This window comes from Vollenhovia emeryi, unplaced genomic scaffold (genome assembly GCF_000949405.1).
Source record: "Vollenhovia emeryi isolate VEMERY1.0 unplaced genomic scaffold, V.emery_V1.0 DF939159.1, whole genome shotgun sequence".
Classification (NCBI taxonomy): Eukaryota; Metazoa; Arthropoda; class Insecta; order Hymenoptera; family Formicidae; genus Vollenhovia; species Vollenhovia emeryi.
The window spans coordinates 538,673-563,428 of NW_011967207.1; the positions used below are offsets into that span (position 1 = coordinate 538,673).

General features: G+C 40.3%; 3 protein-coding genes across 4 annotated transcripts; all 3 read right to left on the reverse strand.

The window, feature by feature from the left end:
• Positions 1 to 49: 49 nt before the first annotated feature.
• On the reverse strand, positions 50 to 15,347 carry LOC105564821. The gene is made up of 14 exons (XM_012017525.1): positions 14,867 to 15,347; positions 14,546 to 14,788; positions 7,959 to 8,112; positions 7,741 to 7,764; positions 7,552 to 7,667; positions 7,229 to 7,466; positions 4,042 to 6,759; positions 3,439 to 3,636; positions 2,632 to 3,292; positions 2,339 to 2,545; positions 1,758 to 1,892; positions 1,394 to 1,671; positions 1,091 to 1,291; positions 50 to 907 (listed from the first exon to the last, which is right to left on the reverse strand). The coding sequence occupies exons 2-14, from the start codon at positions 14,621 to 14,623 to the stop codon at positions 660 to 662; spliced, it is 5,256 nt and encodes a 1,751-aa protein (XP_011872915.1). The 5' UTR covers positions 14,624 to 14,788; positions 14,867 to 15,347; the 3' UTR covers positions 50 to 659.
• A 3,316-nt stretch (positions 15,348 to 18,663) lies between these two features.
• Positions 18,664 to 20,450, reverse strand: LOC105564823. The gene is made up of 3 exons (XM_012017528.1): positions 20,110 to 20,450; positions 19,488 to 19,689; positions 18,664 to 19,391 (listed from the first exon to the last, which is right to left on the reverse strand). The coding sequence occupies exons 1-3, from the start codon at positions 20,196 to 20,198 to the stop codon at positions 19,170 to 19,172; spliced, it is 513 nt and encodes a 170-aa protein (XP_011872918.1). The 5' UTR covers positions 20,199 to 20,450; the 3' UTR covers positions 18,664 to 19,169.
• A 1,444-nt stretch (positions 20,451 to 21,894) lies between these two features.
• LOC105564824 lies at positions 21,895 to 24,248 on the reverse strand. 2 transcript variants are annotated; one of them, XM_012017530.1, is made up of 5 exons: positions 24,157 to 24,248; positions 23,403 to 24,081; positions 23,144 to 23,287; positions 22,736 to 23,063; positions 21,895 to 22,623 (listed from the first exon to the last, which is right to left on the reverse strand). In XM_012017530.1, exons 2-5 carry the CDS (start codon positions 23,540 to 23,542, stop codon positions 22,057 to 22,059), a joined length of 1,179 nt encoding a protein of 392 aa, XP_011872920.1. In that variant the 5' UTR covers positions 23,543 to 24,081; positions 24,157 to 24,248; the 3' UTR covers positions 21,895 to 22,056. The 2 variants fall into 2 exon arrangements, with proteins under 2 accessions (XP_011872920.1, XP_011872919.1); XM_012017529.1 differs by having other exon boundaries at positions 23,403 to 24,248.
• Between the last annotated feature and the right edge of the window lie 508 nt (positions 24,249 to 24,756).

Here is a 24,756-nt window from a genome sequence, read left to right on the forward strand (position 1 = left end):
TTTAGTTGTCCAAGTAAAAGTTAAAAAAAGTGTGAATTTTACAAAAAGAATATATATTGACTGTCATCTTTTCTTATGTTAGTTTTACATTAAATGTAATTTCATAGTAATTTAAATATGTACATTACTGTGAGAGAGGATAAGTCGTGTCTTTTTACATCATAGACTAGACTCCTTTTATTCGATCAAATCTTGCCAATAGCGTAACTTAAAGTATCCATCTAAAAGCAGAGTTAACATAAGCTTCGAGTCAAGTTTGTCCCAATCTGCACGGACATGATCTATAGAGACTAAAGTAATGATAATTAATAACGCGACATTGAGAGACAATGTTCTAAATTCTAAATAAATAATCGTAGAACTTTTTTCTATTTTTTCTCGATGTATGTACAATTAGTTTAAAACTAAAAAATGCTCTTCTTGAAGATATATTTGCAGAACAATCTGAAGGAAAGTTTTGCAACGGTCTCTATCGAATTTTGCTGCTTATTATTACTGTATTTTAATTCTATTTGTATAGATACATTATATACTTTCCGTATATACAATCGGGCGTGTGAGTTTTTCCTCAATGAGACTATGTACCTATTTATTGGACCGCGCTAGCGTTGCTTGTATAAATCGCGTTTACATTATCATATCGACATATCAGTCTTGTATTATCGCGAGATTGCGGAGCAATCTCGTTCGTCGCTGCCATCGGAGCACTCCAGAAATCCATTGCAGACACGTGATTTGGGTAAACACTCTCCGAGAGGGCATCTATGACCTTTGCAGAATTCCACTACGGAAGGTTGGATATCTTTCTGCGTGGTGATATAATCAATGTAAGTCAAGTAGGAATAAATTTTCGTATAAACGCCCGGTCGTTCTCGTCTTCCGCATCCGTATCCGTTTGAAGTTATACCTTGCACAAAAGATAATTTCATATTTTTATGCGAAAGAATAAGGACATTAATTTTATTAAACATTCAGTTTGATTTGTCCACGAGCTAAAATAATAAATATTTAGTACTAAATATACAATGTGCTAATGATTCTATCACTCTTGTTTGCGCGAGATGAGAGTGACAATAAGATATCTACATACCTTGTAGCACATAACGATTTTCCACCGGAGACAAGCATACCAAAGGACCTCCGCTATCTCCTAAACAAGCATCTTTACCGCCGTTTTCTAGTCCTGCACAGAGCATACCGGATGTAATCCTATAGAGCGGCAAGAATAGAGTCTTTCGTCGACAATCCTCCGTTGATATGACCGGGATTTGAATTTCTTGCAGAGTGTCAGCTGTTAACATTAATAAGTAACGGGACTCATATTGCACAATGTAACTTCTATAATACAAGAAGGTCACGATTACCTACATCAAAATGGATATATTCTACTTACGGAACACTCTGCCGATCTCGTTCAATTGACCCCAGCCAGTGACCACGCAAATAGTCTCGCTGGAGACCGGTGATTTCGGGAGGCACACAGGTCGAATGTAATCGCTGAAGCTAACCGCTCGTTCGAGTCTTATTACAGCTATGTCATTGACAAATCCGTTATCGATGTAATCCGGGTGTAGCGATATGTAATCTACTCGTAAGAGTTGTTCGTGCGGGCTGCGGAAACTTCCTCTACGAGTCGCACCGATTCTTGCGACCCAGTAGCTATCCTGCGCGCTAGATAAGAGTAATACTTTCGATTAGATCTTTGTACTGAAGCTACACTTGTGTGTAAGGAAATTACCGTAACATGAGTATCTTACCGATAAAAGCAATGCGCTGCAGAAATAACCCATCTATCGTTAATTAAAGCACCACCACATTGATAATTACCATCTTTGTACAAGGCAATTTGCCATGGCCAGTTGCCCATGGAGCTACTTGCACCACCAACAATCCTACAATGACGAGAAGAGAACGATTTCCTTTAAAACGGAGAGTACGCTTGAATATATAAAGATATCGATTTCTTTATTTAAGAAAAGTTAACTATTTTCTTCTTTTTATCGATATGAAAATTGAAACATTTGAGAGCAAACATTGAAACATCAGTCGTTGCTTTCAGAAAGATACTTCTATGATTCTAGATTCATTTATCTCTACTAAAAAATATGATATGAGAAAATTTCTTCGATTCCTAATTATTTAATCTTTTTTTCTTTTTACAAAGTTGCAATCGTGTATATATGCAATTCTATTGTATGAAATACATTATTTGTTAAACTTTACATGTTGTTTATAATGCAGTATGACTTGGTAGATTAGAAGTTTATTGCAAATATTTAATTTCAAGTCTTGCGCGGAATTAATCTCGAGTTTAGTACGAAGTTTTACGAAGACATACCTCGCGGTCGATGCCACCTGAGTTCTTATCCCGCATTCGAAATTTTTGCATTTTACTTTTAGGACCTTGCCGCTTGGGCATTCGGACGATTTGAAAGACAAGGCTGTTCTATCCGAAAGATCTGATTTGTCGTTGTACGACAAAGTGTAGTAAAACTGTTTCGGCATCGGGTTTTGATCCAGCACTCTTTCCACCGTCTCGTAATCTCTGCAAAACGAAAGCCCTTCTAAGTAACTTTATTCACTGTAAAATAAAAATTTCTCTTAAGAGATTTCAACAACAATGTTACTTACTGATACGTAATGGCTTTGCACGCAGCTTTAGCGAGGTCTTCGAGGGACCACGTAATTCGGCGCGCGTGCCGCTCTTCGCTAAGATTATCATCTAAACAAAGTTTTCCCCATATACCATTTTTACGAACGCTGAGATATCCTCTGCTGTTATAATTGTCGATCTCCTTGCTATAAACGTTTGCCACTGGAAAAGTTCCGTTACTTTTAACACGCAAATTATTTCCCGGAATTAAACCGTTACTTAAAATGTTTGACGGTGTCTCTTTACTGGAAACAGCGACGCCCACTTTTCTCTCCTCCGCATCTCTATTCCGAGTCGATTCTTGATTAATCAATTTCGGAGAGAAGCTGTTCTTGTCGTTTATCAATCTCTCGGATTTGAGATCATCAGGGAGAACATATAAAGTAGTCGTGTCTATAATAGAAGATTCGATTGCCTCGAGATGAGATTCTATCTCGGAATAATTTTTCGATACATTTTCCGTCGAGGCGAGATCAATCCGCGATTTAGCAATGTCTTCTTCTGGCTCGTCGTCTATCAGAGCGGTGCACTTCTTCTCGTCTTCGCCGCCGGGACAATCGCTAAAACCGTTGCACACCTTATCCACATCAATGCAAGATTTGCTGTTACCGCAAACGAATTGCCCTTTCTCGCACCAATCTGCAAAATAACGTCAAAGTAGTAAGAAATGAGCTGAAAAAAGTTTCAGATAATTGCTCTTGTAAAAGCAATTGGAGCTAATTTAACTTGTTAGTTTTATGAATACACGTGGGTTATCGCGACCATCCGAATTTAAGTGAGATTACCGCAATTGCTCTCGTCTGAATAATCCCAACAATCGGCGATACCGTCGCAGATTTTTTGATACAACATTTTCGTCTTGAGGAAGTCAGCGCACGTGCAATTAGCTTCGTCCTCCGCGCTCGGACATTCTACCAGCATGTTACAAATCGCGCTGGAGTTCAAGCATTTACCATCTCCGCAGAAGAAGCCATCGCAGCTATCTGTAAAAATACGGTACGTTTAAATGTATACGTCGAGATATGTCAATTTTTTCAGGTGCTGTTTTATCACGTATTCAATAGTGCAATAAAATATACTGGATAATCTCTTTTCTTTTAGTTTCTTGATTATTAATATCGATCAACCGTCGTGAGATCCACTTTCGCTGAAGGAAAACACGTAAGAAAATAACGAAGAAAAGAACGTTGACATATTTTATCAATTTTATATCATCGAACATGAGTGATAGTACGAAATTTATTTATAGCGCAGGGTAGGAAAAAAATTATATCATTTCCCGTATAATCTAATAGTCGGCTGTACAAAAGAAACGGAAGCTACCCAAGCTCTGCGCGCTAATACTTTTCCACTCGCCTACATACGCTTGAATTGTTATGCACAGTTACCATTAGTCTTGCTGATAGTCTTGCTGACTTTTTGAATCGTCGACATTGTACGTGTCTCGTTCGCTCGGTTTTCCTTAGTCAGTACTTTCGTAAATATTTCCACTCCATCGCGACTCAACGTGGATCCCGAGCTTGCGTTCTGTAGGGTCTCGTTTCCGGTCACGACGTCGGCGATTTTTTTCAGCTGGTCGATGTTCACCGGCGACGCGAGATCCTGAGGCCGCAACATTTCGCTCGAGTTCGAGTTGATTTTAATAATCCGCACGGGATCGCCATCCGTTTTGACCTGAGCGAGTTGTTTGAGCTTCTCCAGTAGAACTCTGTTCTCCTCGAGCGACATTTTTCTGTCCGACGTCTGCATCGTCCTTAAATTCGCCGCTGATAAAATCGGCCGTTTTTGGGTCCACGAGAGTATCCTCTCCGTTGTGTCGACTGCCGAGTCAAACGATTTAGTTGCCTCGTCGCTGGACGTCGAAGTGTTCCCTGAATGAGTAACCGGATCAGTGGTAGAGTTGGTGACGATGAACTTCAGGATGACCGGATCGGTCTTCATGCTGGACGATACTCTGGTGCTGATGGAGGTCACGACTTCGACTATCTGTTCCACTATAGTGCTCTTACGATTCAAAGATTCTTTTTCGTCGGATTTCGTAGAGTTCTCGTCCTCATGCGAGGAGGAAGACGATTCAGAGACAGCTGGTTCGGTACCCGTATCTCTGTCGTGCGTGTAATCGCGCACTCCAAATAGTTGCTCCAGAAGAGACGTGTCGGGGGAGTCGATCTTCGGTCTCGGTCGTACTGGCCTACCGATCCCCGTGTTGCTCTTGACAGGTGCCAACGTCACGAGATTCTCCACTACGTAGGCCTTTAAAGTCTCGTTATAAACTTTCTTCTTTTGCAGTGCGCTGTCGCCAGATATCACCTGGTCCGCGTATGCCTCCGAGTTTTCCTCCGACTCGCCGGGCGTGTGCTTCACAATATCGATCTCGACGAACGTTGAATTTCTCGATACGCCTCTCTTGCCGCCCGAATCTTTGGCGATCAGCTTTGGCTCTGAGTAACTCTCTGTAACGTTAAAGTGCGACAATCTATCGTCATTTTTTATGATTCGCACGACATTCGGGTCTGGCGACGTAACTCGCTCGTAACTTGCCAGCTGGGCCATCGCATCATCGTGTCCCATAACAGAAGTTTCCACTTCGACTGTCTTTGATGGTATCGGCGTCAGAGCTTTATCCTGGAACAATTTCGCATTGGTGGTCGCGTTATCCGAAAGAGACAGAGTGTTCAAGTTATGAAGAGGAACGTTGATACTATAATTTACGACGGACGTGATTTTGTCGACGGGTATCGTGTGTCTGAAAGGCTTCGTAGTTGCCATGTTCTCGATCAGACTGGACCCGAGGCTACCGCCGTTCAAATCGGGCGTATTGTAACTGGTGTAAATCGGTTGCAGCGGATTAACGTTAATCTTCCTATTCCGCAACATATTTTCGTCTGCGGTCAACGCCGGGATACCGCTTTCCCCGTATCGATTCTTCGCTTCCAGTTCGACTTCCGTGTCTGACACAGGTTCTGCCACGCCAATACCGCTCGTGTGCGTGAGCGAATCGTTCACAATTCTCTCGTCGCTGCGTAATCCGAATATATCATCAGGCTCCACTGTCGATGCCGAATTGTCAAACTTTATTTCCGGATTTCGAGTAGCGTTTGAGTCTCCACGCTTCTCTTGAAAGGCATTGCCTTTGGCTGGGATATTTTCAGAAACAACTTGAGTCATCTCAGAGCTGGAAGTTACTCTATCGTCGTCGTTACGTGATGAGGCTTTTAGCTTGACACTGTACATTTCCGAAGGCAGCTGTCCGGCTACTTCAATGTCCAGTTTCCCGTTGTCGCTCGGCCTAGCTGTCAAACCTGGAACGATTCTATCTCGTGGAAAGTCGGTATTGTCCGTATCGAAGGCATTTATCGCAGACACGTCGCGAAAATTGACTGAGCCTAATGGTAACCCTGGCACCGTTGATGATATCGTGCTGGTTCCGGCGTTGGGCGTTCTTACGTTATCGCGGGAATCGTTCGTCGTTGAAACGACTCTTCGCGTGGTCGATTCCGTATAACTGGTTTCTTTGACATCGTCATTAGGTAACAGCTTGAATTCCGTATTTACATATCCCGGCACGATCGGTTTCCACGGTGAGTTATTCTCGAAATCTGGATTACGAAAATCTTTAAAAATGTCCAAATCGCTTCGAACCGTTGTAGTCCCTGAAGACGTAGTTTTCATTTCGCTCTCCTGTTTTTCGTCCGATTTATTTCTGTTGAACGTAGCTGTCGTGGATCTCATGAAAAACGTCGAAGGCTCCTCCGTTGGCGAAGAGTCTCCGTGACTCGATATCTTTTGTAACGTCGTGGTGTGCGATGGCGCTCTCCTAGTAGTAGTTGCTAATCCCTTGTTATCTTTTATCGACTCAGATGTCCCTTTAGTAGAATTTTCTGCGGTGATATTAACTTTCGTTGCTCTATAGGTACCCTGGATGGTTGGGATGTTGTTGAAGTCTATGTTGGGCTCGTTGGAATCGACTCTGCTTGGTTTCGTTTTTGGCTTTGAACTCATAATCAAGCTGCTGTTTCTATTTGGTCGTAATAAGCCATTTTTAGTGATCATAGTATGTTTCTGCTGCCCTTGTTTCTGATTTACGATGCCTTCTTGATTTATTCCTGGAATTTTTAGAAAGAATATTTGAAACTGGTCATATTTCATTTGAAGAATAAATAAATGCTTGAAGCAACAAGCAGATTAGATTTAGACATCTGACTTCTGGTTTAGATTGTGAATAGATAAAACACAATATTGTCGCTGAGAGAATTTTTATTAAAAATTAGTAGGTATGTAGAATTGACCACACTTATATTTGTTGTACAAATGTAATGCACAACAAGAAGAATGAATAAAATATGTATGATTGAATAAACAAAAGTGATGAAAAGTTTGATGTAACAAGGAAAAATAGGAATTCAAATAAAGAATGAAGTTAAAGAATAGTCAATGAAAGATTTTAAGAGCTTAGTGTGAGAAAACAGCAGAAGTACGGATATCCAGTGAAGTTTTAACGCTTTAACGCTCTAACGTTTCTACGCGGTCTAGCGGTTTGCCTAAAAGTGATCTGTTCTACTTATCATTACTCACTTTTCACTAATATGGTTGGGAGGTCTAATTCCATATCTTTGAACAAGGATGATATTGAGTATGTTTCTTTGACAATAATATCTTGGATGGCGTCCTCGACATTTACGATCGAGCGTGGTATCTTCCTTCGGTCGAGGTACAACCTGAAGAAAACTTTCAAAGTTCCATTCTCAAACTTATCTATTATGGTTTGTTTGTAGGATAAACCGAGCACGCTTCTCCTAAATAATAGCTCGAACTGAAAATAACAGTATAATTAATTTTTAAGAGGCTCTATCTTTTCATATACATAGCAGAATGATCACGAAATAGATTTTACTTACAATATTTTTGAATTTGCGTTCCTTCTCCCGGAAGACCATGCTCGTGTTCAATTTTAACATGGGATTATACCTTTCGCCTCTCACTATTCTGAAGCTACATGAAAATCCGACGATAGCTGTAATCGAGAAAGGTGAAGGTGTGAAAGTATTACGCAATTTAATATTGTTATTTGAATATGAAGAACTCACCATTTTTAGAATCTGTTCGGAAAGCTGAAACATTTGACAATAATTTTATGTAATTTTTTATCCGACTTATTTTGAATGTATTAAAAAAGGAGGTGAAAATGTGGCTCTATTTCTATTTTTTACTTTTTTAATCTTTCTATTATATATATGGAAATTTTATTACAATACAAAGTTTAATTAACTTTAATTAACTTAGTAGATGATCAGTTTCAACGTACCACCCATCCATAGAGCTAATCCAGCAATCGCTAGAACTGCGATTAACACTAACATAGCGGATATAATTAACATGGCACTGCCAAACCTCCATGTAGTATTTTTTTGTGCTACCGATACTCTGGACCAAGTGGATCTTGGTAGATAATAGTCACTCTGTAACAAAGACCATTAATCTCAATACGATATATATTATTTATTGACTATTATTTCTCAAAGCTTTTGCTTTGTTAAAAATTTATCAATTATAAAATAAAAGATTTTCCAAATTTATCAATAGTTTGTCAATATCGCAGTAGCACAACGAAACATGATATACTCCGTTGTATAACATTATTTTTCGATAAACACATCTGCGATATTGACAAACTATTGATAAATTTGGAAAATTTTTTATTTTATAATTTATAAATTTTATTAACAGTATTTTTGTAAAGAGATAATTATTTTATGTTCCTAATTTATATTTGATATACATTTGTAGTGAAGCGAGTCAGGTGGCACGCGACTTATCGTTGAATTACATATGTGCGTGATAAATATAAGCGAGCGTGTACAGTAATCCCGTTAACGGTACCACCGGCGGCACGGAATGCATGGATAAGAAGAAATTTTCAAAGTGTCGAGACAGCGAATAACGTTCAGCTCTGCTCGACTTGCCGGACGGGATCGCGTAGAAAATTCATAATATTTCGTCTAGCGGTAAAATAAACGAGCCATTCGCAAGTGTTGTCGGCATTTTCAAGCATGACTGCTCTCATATTAAAACTCGAAGTAGGTCCGAGTGTCTCTTTGTAGCGTCTGTAAGTGATATCTTCCGAGATTTCCGGCTGCTTCTGATAAACATTAAAGCTTTAACCAGCACATAAGAAATAAAACGAAGCTGTTAAGTATAAAATAGCAAGTATTGAGGTCGAAGTTGAATACGTCGACCTCCAAGAGTCTTAGTTTTTCGTGTTAATTAATTCAAGGTGGTCTGAAACATCACAACATTTGTGCTTAATCTCATCTGTGAAGGTGCGAATCAATAGTGGACACAGCTTGCGTTACGTAATCTTCGTATTAAAAAATGTTCTCAATGGCAAAATGTTATTTTAATGGAGCACATGTGATTTATATCGCTAATAGACGTCTAATAACGATTTTTAAATGTGTAATAACAATTTGTCTTCCTGTTATTCAAAATTTTTAAGTACTTATGATGATGGATCCCGTTTACATTCGTCGTTCGGATTATTAGTGCAAGACATAAATTTTATACGCGTCCTCGCATCCTCTTCGAACAGGTGGAATATCTCGAATGCACCGATGAAATCGACCGTATCGAATGCGATGTCCAGATACAAAGCGCAAGCGTGAACCGTTACGAGTTATAGATTGTCGTGATTTTGTAAAAAATACCGCTTGACCTTTGCTTCTCATTTTTGCTTCTGCCACGCAGTTGTGCACACGCTGTTATTGCTCAAGTTATTTATAAGAAAAAGAAAACTCATCTTCAGAGAAAGAATTTCTTTAACTAGAATTTACCAGCCATTGGTCGTCATGCAATTTTTCTACATTGTTTAATCAATTACTGGCGTTAAATAGTTCTTTACGTGAATTATTTATGTTTGTGCCAGCCCGTGACGTTAACGTTTAATTCAAACAACTTCATTTTGCTTAATTCAACAGCATTTTTTTCCCCTGTGTAGTTACTATCGAAAGAAATATTTTTAATAGATTGAATTACTAATATTTTATCTAAATTTTTAATATTTAAATATATTTATTTAATTTATATTTTATATATATCAATTTGAAAAATCGATGTTGTACGATGTGATAATCTCGGGATACTATATTACGCTCGTTCATGTCGATTTCACATCATCATTGTAGTGATTTGCAACTGATTTGACGCTAGCATCATTGTGGTAATAATGTATCGATCCATTGATTTGTATTTTTCTCGCGTAATTTGTTGCGCGCTCACAAAAGATTTACACGATTTATTTTCCACATCTTTAGAGCAACGTTTCGAATTTTAAATATAAGCTACGCAAAGACAAATAGTTCATACCCTAGTAGCACAATGCATTGACCAAATATTGGCCCAATATTTGTATTGGGTCAACATTTAACCAACGCACTGTGCTACCAGGGTACTTAATAATTTGTATTTAATTTTGAAGGTATTATTTGAAGTTATGATACACGAAGCAAATATAGTCGCTTAACACGCGATGACACGTCGTAATATGTCATTTGCTAGTGGTATGCAATCTTGCTTTGAAGTCGTTTATTCTATTGCTACCTTTCCAATACTAGATCAACGATCAATCACTTTCAGAAAATGCTGTCACAAATGAGAAAACGACTCGACAGATAAACGTTCGCTGTGACTTTAAGTTTCTTATTCTTTAATGGTTGTAAGAAGAATATTTGTATCTCTCCTCATTCTTCAAGTATATAACGAAGTAAATATCGAAAGGAAAACTATCAGCCTCAATTGTGTATTCTTTTCAGTGTCACCTTTCATCAACATCTCTTTTTTAAGCATTCTCTCTCTCTCTCTCTCGTCTTCTTCAACAAAGATGCAGGCCGTAAGAATAATCCTCGACAGCACTTAAGTAACGTTGCCGAGCATATCCAACTATGTGGATCACAAACCGTGGTAACAGCTACGCGATTCCTGAAGAGGCTGTTACCTCCGCCGCCTTGTGAAAACTTCCTAACTATGAATAACGACATTTCAGAAGTGACACCCGGGCTGCTAACTGTTGATCGTTTGTCAAAGATGAAATTAGTTAAAGAACAATGGAACGCGTGTGACAGAAACAAGCCCGTCGCGGATGAACGCGCGGTACGAAGAAGGTAGGCACACATTGCAAAAGTGTCTGCTAATAGCGCGGCGCAGAATACGAGGGCTAACATTTGAAGACGGTTAAGAAATTCAACCTCGGCGCTCGCGAATAATGGTTTGAGGAAGGTGCCGGTATACGCAACTGTCCGTACCACGTACCATGACCTGGACGGAGTCAATGCGCGGCCTTCGTAGGGGCAACACGAAGAAAAGATGCGAGGAAGATGCGAGTACGGGCAGCTTTGCCGAGTGCAAAGATCCTTCAAGGACGCTCCCGCAACTCTCGTCCTTGTCTGGTTTAATAAGGGTCCCTAGGAACGTGTGTGTACCTGGAGAACTCGTACGCGCAGATCGTAACGCTTGTCCAGGGCCGGGCCTCGCAGAGCCACGTTACGTTATCCGTGCGTGACGATACGCGCCGAAGTACGCCTCCATTCACAAAAGATCACGATTGACACGCTTGGGTATTTGAAAAAAAAAAAATATCGATTACGTTATCGCGCAAGAAGTGGAGAACGGATACGTTGGATTGTCTCGAATCGACTCTGCGAGATCCTCGCCGTAGGAATCGATTGAAGGCGTGGGCGTCGGCGAATTAGTCGGAAAGATATTATCGGTACCGTCATCCTTACGCTCTCACGCAGTCCTTACGATATGCAAATATATCTCAACAATAGATTAGACACGGGTTGAATCGTGCGCTATATATCGCATACTTTAATCCGTATTTCGCGCTAGGAATTTCCCCACACCGAAAGCTCGAGTTTCGCGAGCTTCGCCCGAGTACACGATGATTATCTGAAAGCAGAAGTACGTATATGGGAACTTCCTTCGTTTGTTTGCGGATACATATCACTGGATTATTTTATAATCGCTCATTAGTATTTTATAAACGTTACCGGCAATGTTGTTCTCGCGTTTAAAGTTGCCAAGTCAAGTTCTCAGAGTGAATAAGACGTGGGGGGGGGGAGGGGGGGGGGAGGGGAAGAGCTCTGAGGGTACAGTTATAATTTGTTCCATTATATGGATATTTTCGCGATATTTCCGCAAGATTTCACGTCGGTACAACCGGCAAAAGCTTTTCCGTCTATACCGTAGATCGCAATCGCTTACATAACTCGATTAGAAAAATTGCAGACAAATTATCGCTCTCGTCTTCTATGTTTTCAAGGTCATTTATTATACGGATCCTCGAAGCTGCCATTACGTAACGACGCGAGCTTAAGATTGATCCTCGATCTTCGAGAATCGGTTAAAACGCATATTTTCTTCTGTACACGTTGCAAAAAGAATTAACGCTACCGTAGCTAATCATGGTTGGTAGCTAAAAATATTTTGCTGCCACAACTATTAGCCATCACAACTAAATATTAGCTGTCCATATTTTACAACTGAAATTTAGTTGTCACATGCAGCTTTCAGCTACATCTTTCTTTCCGCGCAATGCTGTCGCGACTCTCAATTTTAGACCGCCCAGATCGTAATTGATTTGCCAGTGCTTCTACTATTTTGTTCTTATGATGGGACATTTTTTATTTACGGCCGTACATTCATATTCCAGGTACAATGAACCTAACTGTCGGCTATTGTAGTAACTCCGCGGGTAGATAAAAAGGCGTGCCTGGACACGTAATTCCTATATTTCATCATAGCTCACCCCGCGGCTCATTAACTCGAGGAAACTTAATTATCATTCGGCCGACGTTCCGCGGCGGTCCAAACGTGCGCGCGCGATCCGACAATTTGAATATTATACGTAATCGTTAGCGTAATAGACGTTGCGTGCTCACGTACACATCGATAATACGTGAGAGATCCGTTTCTTCTGATGATGCGTTGAGCGTTCGACTCCGCTGCACGACTCGAGTTCAGATTCCAGTTTCTTCGGTTCGAGGGTGCATCTCATCAGGGATGGTTATCCCGCGCGATATAATTTACCGCGAGTAAAATGCATCGCTATCGTCGCAATTATCGCTCACAGTCGTTGACTTGATAACGGTACCATTGTGCGCGGGTTGCGAACGTGTCGGACGATCGGGTTTAAACAGCCAATTAAACGAACGGCGCCGCGCCGCGCCGGTGTGGGATGTGGGTTTTGGCATAGAAAGAAGAAAAGCTTAACGAGACGGAAAGAGAGCGATCAATTCGTAAGATTGTCAGACAAATGAAATTAGCCTGCGCGAAATCCACCGTCGTACAGTCATCTAAACCCCTTTTCATTTACAACTGCAAGAATACGTTTTAAATACATACGTATATTAAAGTAGAACAGATTATTAGTTTCGCGAAATGCGGGACTCAGGGATTTAGGCTTCTTAGAACAGTTATGTGCGTGCGTGCAAAAAGTCGGAACACACACATAATTATACATACAATTGCTCTTGTTTTTCTTTCAGGTGTGTTTTCTTGGTAACGATTAAGCCTACAATTTACTATTTAGTGAGTAAAAAGAAGGTGGAAAAGAAAATGACGATAAAGACGAGGAGGACCAAGAATGAACGTTTTCTTGTACGTGTGGGAGAGAAGGGACCCGCTCCCTCTTATTGGAATGCCACAACTGAAGTTACTTTCAAATTGCCGTCTCATGTAAAGACACACGGTTTGTCTCGGCGTTGCGCGTGAACTTGACACGATCGCGACCGTGTTTCTTGATAAAATTATATAATGCTTTCATATGAGACAAGGTGAAGGTTTCCGTGATGTAAGGTCTATGTGTATGGGATGATTATAAAAGGATTGGTTCATTTCTTTCAATCTAATTGTTAGAAAAATTTTACAAATAAATTATTTGTAATATATACTAACAATAAGCTTCGCTAAACTGCAATTCTCATATTTTTTTACAGCCCTAGTAGCACGGTGCATTGGCTAAACATTGGCCCAATACAACCAAATATTGGGCCAATGTTTAGCCAAAGTTTGGTCAATGCACTGTGCTACTAGGGAGATTACTTGTATCACATATGTACAGATCGTTATAAAAGTACAAAGCTGGATTTTATAGTCATCTTATAAATGACCTTATTTTGTATTTTATGTTATAAGCAGTAAATTTAGTTTCAATTTAAAAAGAACAGCGTGTCTCGTTTAAAAAATTAACGATCGAGGCCTTAAAAGTTTAAATGTGTAAAAGTCACGTTATATCCTATGTTATCTGGTCACGATTTTATCCTTCAATAAAACTCGGACAAGATTCGTTTTATAAGTGACTTGCCAAGTTAGCTACTTTCGTTTTTTTCACATTCATATATAAGTAAAGTCATAGCTATCGAAGAATGACAGTTGAAATCGAGATAACTTGCTAATTCAGTTAATGTAATATTTAAAGGATATTTTATAAAGGCGATAGTTAAATTTCATTGAAGTGAATTATATTTGCTCGATGTTGATAATGAGCAGGATTCTCTTTTTCTTAGAACGTAAAAGCTGACTCTTATTAAAGAAACGTGTTTCGCGACATTATCAGATAAACTTAACTTGTGAAGCGAGCAAAAGAACAGGCTCGACAGAACAGGAAAATATGTTTTCTCGTTGTCTTCCATTATTGAATAGATATTGTTATCATACACGTGATTGTACCTATCGAGATTATGGCGCAAAAAAATCTTATAACAGTTGAATCTACTCATTACGAGTACAAAAAATAGGTCAGTTACATGCGACTTGAGTTAACGTGTCAAGTTCCAAATTAACTGGCTTTGTTCCGTCATATTTCTCAGTCAGAACAATGGTAGATATAGAACTCACCTGATAAGTGTAAGGTCTGTAATAACCGCCGGCACTCATCACGGCATGATTCTTTCCGCTGCCACACATGGAAGTCATCGTCCGGATTCTTGAATCTTTTTATTCTCGATCGAATTATATTCGTAATGTCGTTGTTTCCCACGAGATTCGGAGTTCAGCTTTTATGACATTCCTCGACGACGGTGCACCATGATGATAATTGCTGTGGAGGCTGATCGTGTCAAAGCATTCTTCGCATTCTCACTGTAAAAAGAGATGCTGCTATGTTCTCCACTTCTAGATTCGCTAACGAGGATGATATCAAGATGTTTTGTACAGTACCTACTCCTCTGCAGCTTCGATTATACAATAATCGACGTTTTTGGGCACATGGGTCAAGTGGCGGTCCGAAGTAAATCGCGTGCACGGTGTTCCCCAAGACTACAAAGGAATGCGATTTTCGATGTCCGCGAAAATACCGTTAAGCGAATACGGAGTAACTTGGAATGTTTCCTCTCTACGTTGGAAAATACTTGGGCCACTCGATCGATTGTCTTCATCTACTAGCTGCTGCTGTTCGGCATCATTAGACCAAGGTAGCTCATAATGTTTAGCTACTGAAAAAATATTTTACTCCACTCAGATGGCCAAGTTATTGACCCGCACCACCGGTAGCCAGCCTGGTGTAAGTCATATCGTGTCTATTGACTTCTTGAGGGGAGCACAAGTACGAAGCGTCCATGCAGGCGATGCTTCCTCCGAGACCGAGACGAGACGATCCGAAGCGAGAAGAGGTGAAGCGCGGCGAGGTGAAGCGCGGCAAAGCAAGCGGGACCACCACGTCCTACCTACGTGACGGCTGACCACCAACTGACAATCCGAGATCTTGAGGTACCGCCGTCCCTCATCTTCGTTCTTCCCGTTCGGCCAGGTCCCTCACCGTCGCGCGTCGCAAGTGTGCGTATATATACAAGTACATACATTCGGCTTATACACGTCGCCCTGACGAATTCCCCACGCCGGCTTTATGTATTCCCACGGTTACGGTGCTTTACATTTTAAATCCGCGCTCTCTTTGTGAAAACCACCGCCCCGTTCGTGACTAAACGAGCCGCCAAACGGGCGATACGAATAGCGCTTTCCAAATCTTGAAAAGTGTGAAAGAGTCGAGGGTGCTCAGAAAACTCAAGTGTTTTACCGTAACGTTTTTTTTTCCACTTCGAATATGTAGCGAAAAAATTGTAGAGAGGATATACTGTACTTGAGTATTGTAACGATATACCGGCAAGGAGATTTCAATGCTCGTATAAAGCTTTTAGCGTGTGCGCTGCGTTGAGAGATTTTAGTATGTTACGAACATGTTTTTACGTATCATTATGATATAAACCCTTTCTTTTCTCCCTCTCTTTATCTATATTTATAATAATAAATAATATAAAGAGCAAAACTATATGTTCAAAGTGGCAACGTAAGCAATACAATAAAAGATAGGAGTAATCGCAACAATATGAATGTGAATGTCGCGAAAATAGTATAACATGTAATATCGAAAAACATGTTTAATCACACATTTATATTAGAAAAGATATAAACTCGCGTTGCGAATGAAACCATACGTGCCACCACATTAGTCATCTCGTTAATATAATAATTTTACAAGGATAACAGTTCTGCAACTCTGCGTAACCCCACTGTTTGCATGTTAGGCGGAGCTGCATAATGCTACTCATTAGACGGCGCGCGCCCTTATTAGTACGACGCCTAAAGAGACCGTTGTCTTATCTCGTTGTTATTTCGCTAACGGTAGCAAACCTCGTGGTCTCGTGATTTTCCACGGTGGACACAATGCGAAATCGCATTCAACGTATCTCACCGGTTAAAACCGTGCATATATTTTCAGAAATTGTTACAGTCAATTTTGTTACGTCGAAAAGAATTAAGTTTCATATATTATAATTTCTATTACAAAGATCTTCGAGAACGTACAACTTGCATAAAAGCGACTGCATTCAAGTTGTAAGATTTTAGCGACATTTGATTGTTTTATATTGTTCATTTTCAAATAATTATAAATTTGCAAAATTTTCATTATAATATCAGCATCTTTTAGAAAAAGAGAAACTTTTATTTTTATCTTTGTTAATATCTTTTCATAAGAATTTAAAGTCGGAAAACTTGATTTTGAATAATTGAAAGCAATGATAATTTGTTACGTAAGACAATTCTACCACAAAATGAAAATAATTCAGTGTCATAATTAAGCTCGCCAATGTGTCATTACTGCTTGTTATCGCTTCGAATGAGGAAGCAAGCAAAATAAAAAGGGAGAAAGAGAACATGGAAGGAGCTCAACCATGATCAGCAAAGAATTCTTGATCAAAGATTATCATCGAATTATAAATAATGGTCTCTATCTGGAGGCAACGAACCTTAAAAAAAATCGTCGCACAAGCCCGGTGTTTTCTTTTTTCGAACGTACAAAATTGAGTCGACTTTGTTTGCACGAAAATGATAAATTTTCCGACAAAGTCGGAAAAGGCACATCCGCTAAAGAAACAGACATGTCATCTTTCTATTCTTAGCACTTTTAATTCCTGTATATTTATGTTTAACACCTTACCTTACGTTGTTCTGTCGCAATTTCAAACAAGTTTGCTACTCGGCTACATATACGTAAAATTACAATATAACTTTAATTAATGACATTTTTATTACGCGCTGGTAAGAATAGAAAGACTAACAAGGAAGTGCTAATGATAGGAAGTTCGCTTGATCTCGTTGTGTCGAGAACAACGTGCTGAGATTGTACATTTGCAAGAATTGGAATGCATGTTTTCACACAAACAATTCGAATATCTCTCGAGAGCGAAGTCCCGAAAATTTTCAACAGGAATGTCCGCGGCGTCGGTTAATCACACTATTATTATCGCGTATTATTATTCCGATCGCTCGCGGGAGCGGCGCGCAGGAACGGCCGGTGGAAATTATCGATGGTGGCCGTGCTGGCGTACAGCGGGGAGCTGTAAATAACACTTTTTATCGCCCGCGGTCTGGATTTCGGACGGGGCGTAATCCTCCGTCGTTTCCCTTCATCCGTCGGAGATTTATCTGTAAAAATTTTGCCGAAACCGAAAAAAAGAGAACGATTGCACGCGCCGATCTCCTTGCCGCGCGGGAATGGCAGTTCCCCGCGACGCGTCCGGGCCTCCCCGCGCACCGGGGACGCGGCATCCGGTCCCCCGGTCCCCGGTAAGATTGCCGTACTTGCGCTTAAGGTATCCCTCGCAGCTGACTACGTGGCGGAATGTCGTGCCGGTAAGATGCTCTGGGTGATCTTGGCAGGGCCGTATCGAGCGGAGCAGCTCACGTCTTCCTCGATGATTTGTCTCCTCCTGTTCCTCCTTCGTCGAGACCCGGATCATTTTTCTTAAAAATACGCATCTTTCCAGGCTCGAACGTCCCGCCGCGTTGATCCATTAAACGGACGATTTATCAGATCACGATACAGCATAGATATGCTGCTGGTGCGATCCAGGAAGACTCTCGAAGGCTCCTCGCTATATTGCTCCTTTCTTTGTTTGACAAGAAAATTCGAGATTCAACGTGTGTATATATGTGTAAATATTACTTGTATATATATGAATATAGCTAGTATAAAATATATATGCATATATAAAGAATGAGAGAGAAGGGGCAGTATCGCGTGGCATCGTATCGCGTCGCACGACCATCGCCGCTGTGTCATACCTGATTTATCGATTGACATTTTTTCGGGAGATTTTTTATTACGTTTTGACCCCATAGCGCATACACTTAACTACCGAGCTGTCCGCCGCGACCAGCCCAGCCCCAGGGCTTGTTTCCTTCGACCGGGCCCGAGAATGTGACACTCGAGTTGTCGCCGAATTGTTTGATCAACTTTCGAAACGACCGATCCCAAATAGCACAGGCGATTATGAACTTAAAAAAGAATCGCTTATTTTTAATTCTTCATGTATTTGCGTAATCTGTTCAAAATAAATTCAAAATAAAATCATTTCCGGTAGTGCCGGAACAAAGAGCTCAGAATTGGCAACATAAAAGCAAATTCTTTCTGAAATCTTAAAAATATTTTTAGAACAAAAATAGGATGGAAAAATAATTAATTTCATTATAATTTACGAGAATTTAAAAACCATACCTTTCGGTGCTATTAGGGATGTTTGCTAGCGTAGCAACATGGACTATCTTAATCTTCCCAATTTTCTCTTTAATTTTATACGTATCCTATTCTTAATATCTCTATAAAAATGTGTTTGTATCGAAATTATGGATTAATATGAACATACATGCACATGCACACATTGCACTCTGCGTTATATACACTGTTAATTTAATAATTTTCGAAATTAATCGCAAACATTTCTTATACGTATAAGTGTTATATCATGCTCAGTAGTTCTATGCTAATTAAAAGCAATCACTCAGTTTCCAGGAAACAGGGGACTGATTGCATTTTCGCATCTCGTGTCGTCTCCCCTCGATAAACACTTCCAAAGACTCATCCCATTAAAATGCCTCAGTGTACTTGACCGCTTGTTGTTTACTTTTTATTTACCGCGTATGGTGTACTTTTTCTTTCTTAAGGAAGCGTTCGAAACGAAAATCAACGTGCTCGTTCAGCAGCCTCGATTATCCTCTGAAACGTGACGGTATCGAGTCCGACGAAGGGCCTGTCGCGGGCCGCGAGCGGAAGCGAGCGTCTTCTTCGTCGTCGTCGTCGCCGGCGGAGTATATCGTCGAAATAATCGTCCGTGGTCGGCGGATTTACTTTGGCGTAGTAGAGAGCCGCGAAACCGCTGTAGATCAGAAGAGCTGCGGTCGCGAGCTGATGCAAATACGATAACACGAATTTAAATTCAATTTTATATGATTACGCGCCATTACAGAAATCAGGTGGTTAAGATTAATTGTTAACAATTACCTGAAAAACGGCCCAGAATTTGTAGCTCCCTTCATTTATCAGAAAATCGTAATAGCCGGCCCAGTAATCAGCCTTAGGTTCATCCATCGCCTTCGTCTGATCGTTCTCGTCGCCATTCATATCCTCGTCGTGATCGTCGTTTTCGTGGTCGGCGTTATCACCTCTATTATAATCCCACCTGTACGCTCTGCTTCGTCTGCTTCTACGGAAAAAAAAAATGACTTAGCGGGATGATAAGTTACCGGATTTGTCAACTGATCAAATTCATGTCGATTTAATCTTCCGCTTTATATTTCTTTATATGTCAAATATTTAAAAAAATTGGACTTTTATATTGCTTTTAAAATTGACATTAGAAGCGATTACAGTGAAACCCTCTTCAGCTCTAAACTCCACGTTAGAATTTACACAATAGTACCATGTTTGTAATTTTATGTATATTAGAAAAAGGATTAAAGGATCAGAGTATACATATGTAAAGAATATTCATATATTAAAATACACGCACATATTAAAATAAACGACGTACAAACTTATAGATAAAATTCTATCCTGATATCGAATTAAGTTTATTCATTAAATGGTCGCTAAGATCAATGAATAATTGAATTCACATATTTACCTGATAAACTGCGGAATCGTAGCCAGCTCACGATTTTCTCTGGATGTCCCTGCTTTCGAGATCGATCCTTCTGCATTTTCCATACTCATTTCACCAGAGACATGATAAATGCAAATCGATAACAAAACAAACTTGACTAATCGACTGTTTATTGAACCTGTGAAATTAAAATATTATTCACATATATAATAATAAAAATTATAATCAGGTATACAGTGGTTAGACATGTTGGAGTACAGTTTCCGAATAAATAAAATGTAATATGCTAGCCAGTTCGAGCAGAATGTGGCAGCAGACTGACGTCAACTACGTCCGCATTAAACTTGTATTTCAGCAGAATCTGCCAATATAACCCGACAGTAAATTGCCAGTAAAAAAACTATCGTTTCTTAAACGTACAAATAAAATCTAAATCGTGGTCGTCTTTTAAATAGTTATGAAGTAATAAACTCCGGTTTTCACAGTTAATTATCATATTTTATGAGCAGGTTCCCGTTATATTTCTGTTGGCGTTGTACCAGCCAACAAAATTTGTAGCAGACACTCTGCGAAATTTGTCTGGACTCGTACACGACGATTCGTATCTCCTTAATGCAAAGTAATACTGACCCATGTTAATCTTCAAGATGTATTGCACGGTTCTTCTTTTCACACACATGACAGACACCATTCCACTTTAACAATTGTCACGCTACACTTTGTTCCATGTAGTAAAAGCTCGTTATTTGGCAGTAGCACAGCAGGAAAGTCTCCAAGTGAAAAACAACCTTTGGTCGTCTGAGGTACTGAATGCGATTGTTGGACCTAGTTTCAATAGCAGCTTCGTCCGGCATTCGCGCAACGGTAACTGTATCGACGGTAACGTTAAGTACACACAAATCCCTAAGCGCTAATTACTCTAATTGTTACAGATCCTTCGCATCGTCGCTTACAAGCCGATTCCGTCGAAACGTTCAGTAGCACCCGAGCCTCATTGATCGCCTATAAGCGACGCGTCGATGTTATCTTTTAAGCGTGGCGATTTCTAAAATTATTATTGTTTAAGCTGCCATGTGCCACTCGATATACATTTAATTCAAACGTTCCAATAAAATTCACCGAAAAATAAGTCAGACTGTGTTTTATCGTTTAGTATTAAACGGGAAGCTAATTGTAAGCAGAGAGACGTTTCTGCTGTAACTGGACTGATCTCTCGTTAAGTCATTAGCATACTTTTACGTCGGTCCCGTTGAAACGATATTCTAAATCAACGATAATTACAGCATGCCTCTCTGTTAACGTTTCTTCCTTTATAGAGCTGTATATAACCATCTCCTATAAATTATCTTCGTAACATAATTGAAAATTCTGACGCGGCACATAATTTCCGGTTACGGAAATTCAAATAAAAACCTCGGACGATTTATTCCATCAAGAATCAGTAATTCAGAAATTGCAGAACTAAAACGATTTCGAAAGTCCAGTGTTTTAGATTATTTAATTTTTCTTCGTAAGAATCTGGGAAGCAGATTTACATTCGTGAAATGCATCCTTATGGTAACAAGTAAATTCATCGATATCATTGTCGTAAACACTGTGTTTATTTGTAATTGGTTAGCACGAATAGAATCGGAATAAAATCGGATTGCAGCAAAACTAAATGCAGACAATGAAAACGATTATCGCAGCTAGGAACGCACTTTTTAATGTAATTTATTTAAGCCTACATGATATATAACTTTTATATAATTATATTATATATAAGTTAACGTAATTATCTTATCTAAGATATCATGAATCATACATAAATAATGTATATCTTAGAAATAATTATTGTAAATGGTAAACGTTCTTAACGATATTTTACACATCATGAACCTTTACACCTAATCTTTTGTATCGTCTGTATCCAAAAATATTCGAGCGGCAAACGAGAATAGCTATTATTAAAAGTACGCCGAGATTTTTTCAGCGGTAATTCGCTAGACGTTCAGAACTGTTACCAGATGCTTCCGCGAATTGTTCCAACCCTTCAAGTATACTTTCGGTAAAATGCCACCATCCTTCGCTAGATTCGCGTCTTCTACGATGAGTCGCGGCATCCGCCAGGTGAGCCGGAAAATTGATCTTGTGTCGAGCGACGCTCTTCAGTACGAGCGCCGCAATATATATGATGAAATAGATGCTGAAGTACAGCGGTATGTACCAGAGCTTCTTTCCTATAAAATAATACGAGTAGGGCCTCTTGTCGAGTCGCTGGTCGTTCATTTCCGGCTCTTCCGTCGTGGTCTTGGGATGGTGCTCGTGGTAAACAGGTATGTGGTCGTAGATCACATCGTGATGAAAATCATGGTGATCGTGTTCGTACGGATCCTCTACGAACGGAGGCGGATGATCGTGATGGTTCGCAAATTTCACGGGTTTCGATGGTCCGGTGTTCTCATAGGAAGAAGCTATCTCGAAACTAGGATAGTCCGTTTCGTGCTCGTCGCTGATGTGATATTTGTTCGGCGGCGGTTTGTAGGAATCCGGAATCTGCGCGATGAGACTCGAATGTGAGATCTCGTTTGCATGTTTGAAAGAGGAGCAATGAGAGGAGTAATTTATTCTTTTAGCGGAGGCGAACGATGAAATATTTTAAACGTACCTTATCATCCATGTCCATGGGTGCAGGTGGGTATTTACTGATTATTGGTTTGGACATCGGCGATTCGTCGTCCAGGACTGGGCCCATCGGGCTGTATTCGTATATGCCAGGGAAGATCGGACCCAGGAAAGCGGACGAGTTTATACTTGACGAGTACATTGAAGAGCTTGCCGCGTCCAACGCGCTCGCTCCTTTCTGCGGCCTCGCGCTCGCCTGAACAACAGGGTCTTTGTCGAAGAGTCCAGCCGCAGGTGGATTAAATCGCTGTTGAATTCGCTTTTTATCCGCGTCCAACTTGGCTATCATTTCACGATCCAGCGTCGAATATCTGTATACAGACACAACTGGCCGTTGATGATAATAACTATCGATACGCGCTCGCCGCTACATCTCAACGTCTGAATTTACCTCGGGCCGACTGGATGATCGATCGCCTCGCCTTTCTTCAGTTTCGGCGTTCTCGGCGGAACGTACACGGGCGATGCTGTGATAACAACGTCATTTATACTCCTACTTTCGTTCTCCACGATCGTGCTGTTTCTCGCTACGGGCCTAAGGTGCACAGACACATTTCTCACATTTTCTTACGCAGAATATCTCAGGGACATTGTCGACTAGCCACCGGCAGTTACTACACCGGCGTAAAATCAATCTCGACATTACGCACCTGGTGATCCACGAAAAAGAATCCTGCGAGCTTCTTCCTGGCTGTCCGTTCCGCGATACCTTCGCGTACGACGTTACTTCCGTTGACAGCGAGGCGGAAGGCAGGCGTAGGAAGAGAATCAAAGTTAAAATGCGTAACATGCTGATATTGGAGGATGAATGGCCGTGATTTCGAAGCGAGTGTCTTCTATATAGACTTGTAACTGTAACTACCGTTTGCGCGAACGTGAATATATTGTCCGCGCACGTCTCGCATTGTTGCGCGCGACATTTCGATTGTTTCGCGCTGCGGCTGTGCGCTTGTCGCTACGCATTGTCCGTTTTACAGGCAGGATGACGCGAGACTGCCACGGTTGACGTTTATGCTATTACTAACGCTATTCCGCGACAATTTCGATTTTCTCCCGCGGACAGAACTTATTCAGCCGGCGCAGCTGCGCTAACGAGAAGAAATGACGCTCGGCAAAATAGCTCTAATTCACTTCGCAAACCGCAGCAACTCCGTTACGAGTTGTCTTGTGAATAAACAGATTGTCTCCCGTTATTGACATTGGGAGAAAGATTCCGGCATTGATATATTTTTGCTGACGATAACGTCTTTTGGAAGAAAAAAATCGAGGTGTCTATTGATGTATCCCAGGTAGAACATTGGATCCACGATGGCATCAATGACGTTGTAACTATTAAAGGAAGAAAGTCATAATAACGTCATCGTGATGTCATTAGAAGTTGGATGTTCTACCTGGGTTACGTACATTCCATGTTTCTCTTAATCTTTTCCACGCATAATAAATTTGTACACTGAGAAAAATGTCCGATTAAATATAATTGGATAATCCAATTACATAACAACAAACGGATATATCCGATTACATTGTATATCCGATGAAATATGTGATCGGTTTTGCAAACAAATTTCATCGGATAACAGCATTTCAACGGATAAATTTTATCGGATGTATCCATAATTTAGTCGGAAAACGTAATCGGAAAAATTAACCATCGGAAACACTGTTTCATTGGTTTATCCGATGAAAATTTTTCTCAGTGTAGCGAATTTGTTTATCGCAACTTGGAGATATGTTATTTAAATACCATATACACCAAGTCCAAAATTTTAAGCATGACCGGCTTTTTATGTACGGAAACAGCCTGATTCATCTCTTCTATCTTGAGTCGCGTGTCCGCCTCGATGCGCGCGGCCACGTCCTCCTTTGAACCCCCATGTGTTTGGCCTCAAAGTCGCGGAACTGTTTCTCGTGATAACACAAACCCAAAAGGTTTGGTTAAAATTACCGCGTAAGGTTTCAATGTAGAGTACATTAAGTACAATCGCGAGGAAATCTACGTCTATT

Bases quoted from the DNA above. Each gene is read 5' to 3' on its own strand.
- LOC105564821 (XM_012017525.1), bottom strand. From the start codon at position 14,623: ATGACTTCCATGTGTGGCAGCGGAAAGAATCATGCCGTGATGAGTGCC. The intron at 7,467-7,551 runs GTAAGTAAAATC...TGTTATTTTCAG, and splicing joins AACGCAAATTCAAAAATATT to TTCGAGCTATTATTTAGGAG. The intron at 3,637-4,041 runs GTAACTGTGCAT...GTATTTTTACAG, and splicing joins GACTATCAGCAAGACTAATG to ATAGCTGCGATGGCTTCTTC.
- LOC105564823 (XM_012017528.1), bottom strand. From the start codon at position 20,198: ATGAGTATGGAAAATGCAGAAGGATCGATCTCGAAAGCAGGGACATCC. The intron at 19,690-20,109 runs GTAAATATGTGA...TTTTTTCCGTAG, and splicing joins ACGATTCCGCAGTTTATCAG to AAGCAGACGAAGCAGAGCGT. The intron at 19,392-19,487 runs GTAATTGTTAAC...TATTTGCATCAG, and splicing joins AATTCTGGGCCGTTTTTCAG to CTCGCGACCGCAGCTCTTCT.
- LOC105564824 (XM_012017530.1), bottom strand. From the start codon at position 23,542: ATGTTACGCATTTTAACTTTGATTCTCTTCCTACGCCTGCCTTCCGCC. The intron at 23,288-23,402 runs GTGCGTAATGTC...TGTGCACCTTAG, and splicing joins TCTTTTTCGTGGATCACCAG to GCCCGTAGCGAGAAACAGCA. The intron at 23,064-23,143 runs GTAAATTCAGAC...GTCTGTATACAG, and splicing joins GATCATCCAGTCGGCCCGAG to ATATTCGACGCTGGATCGTG.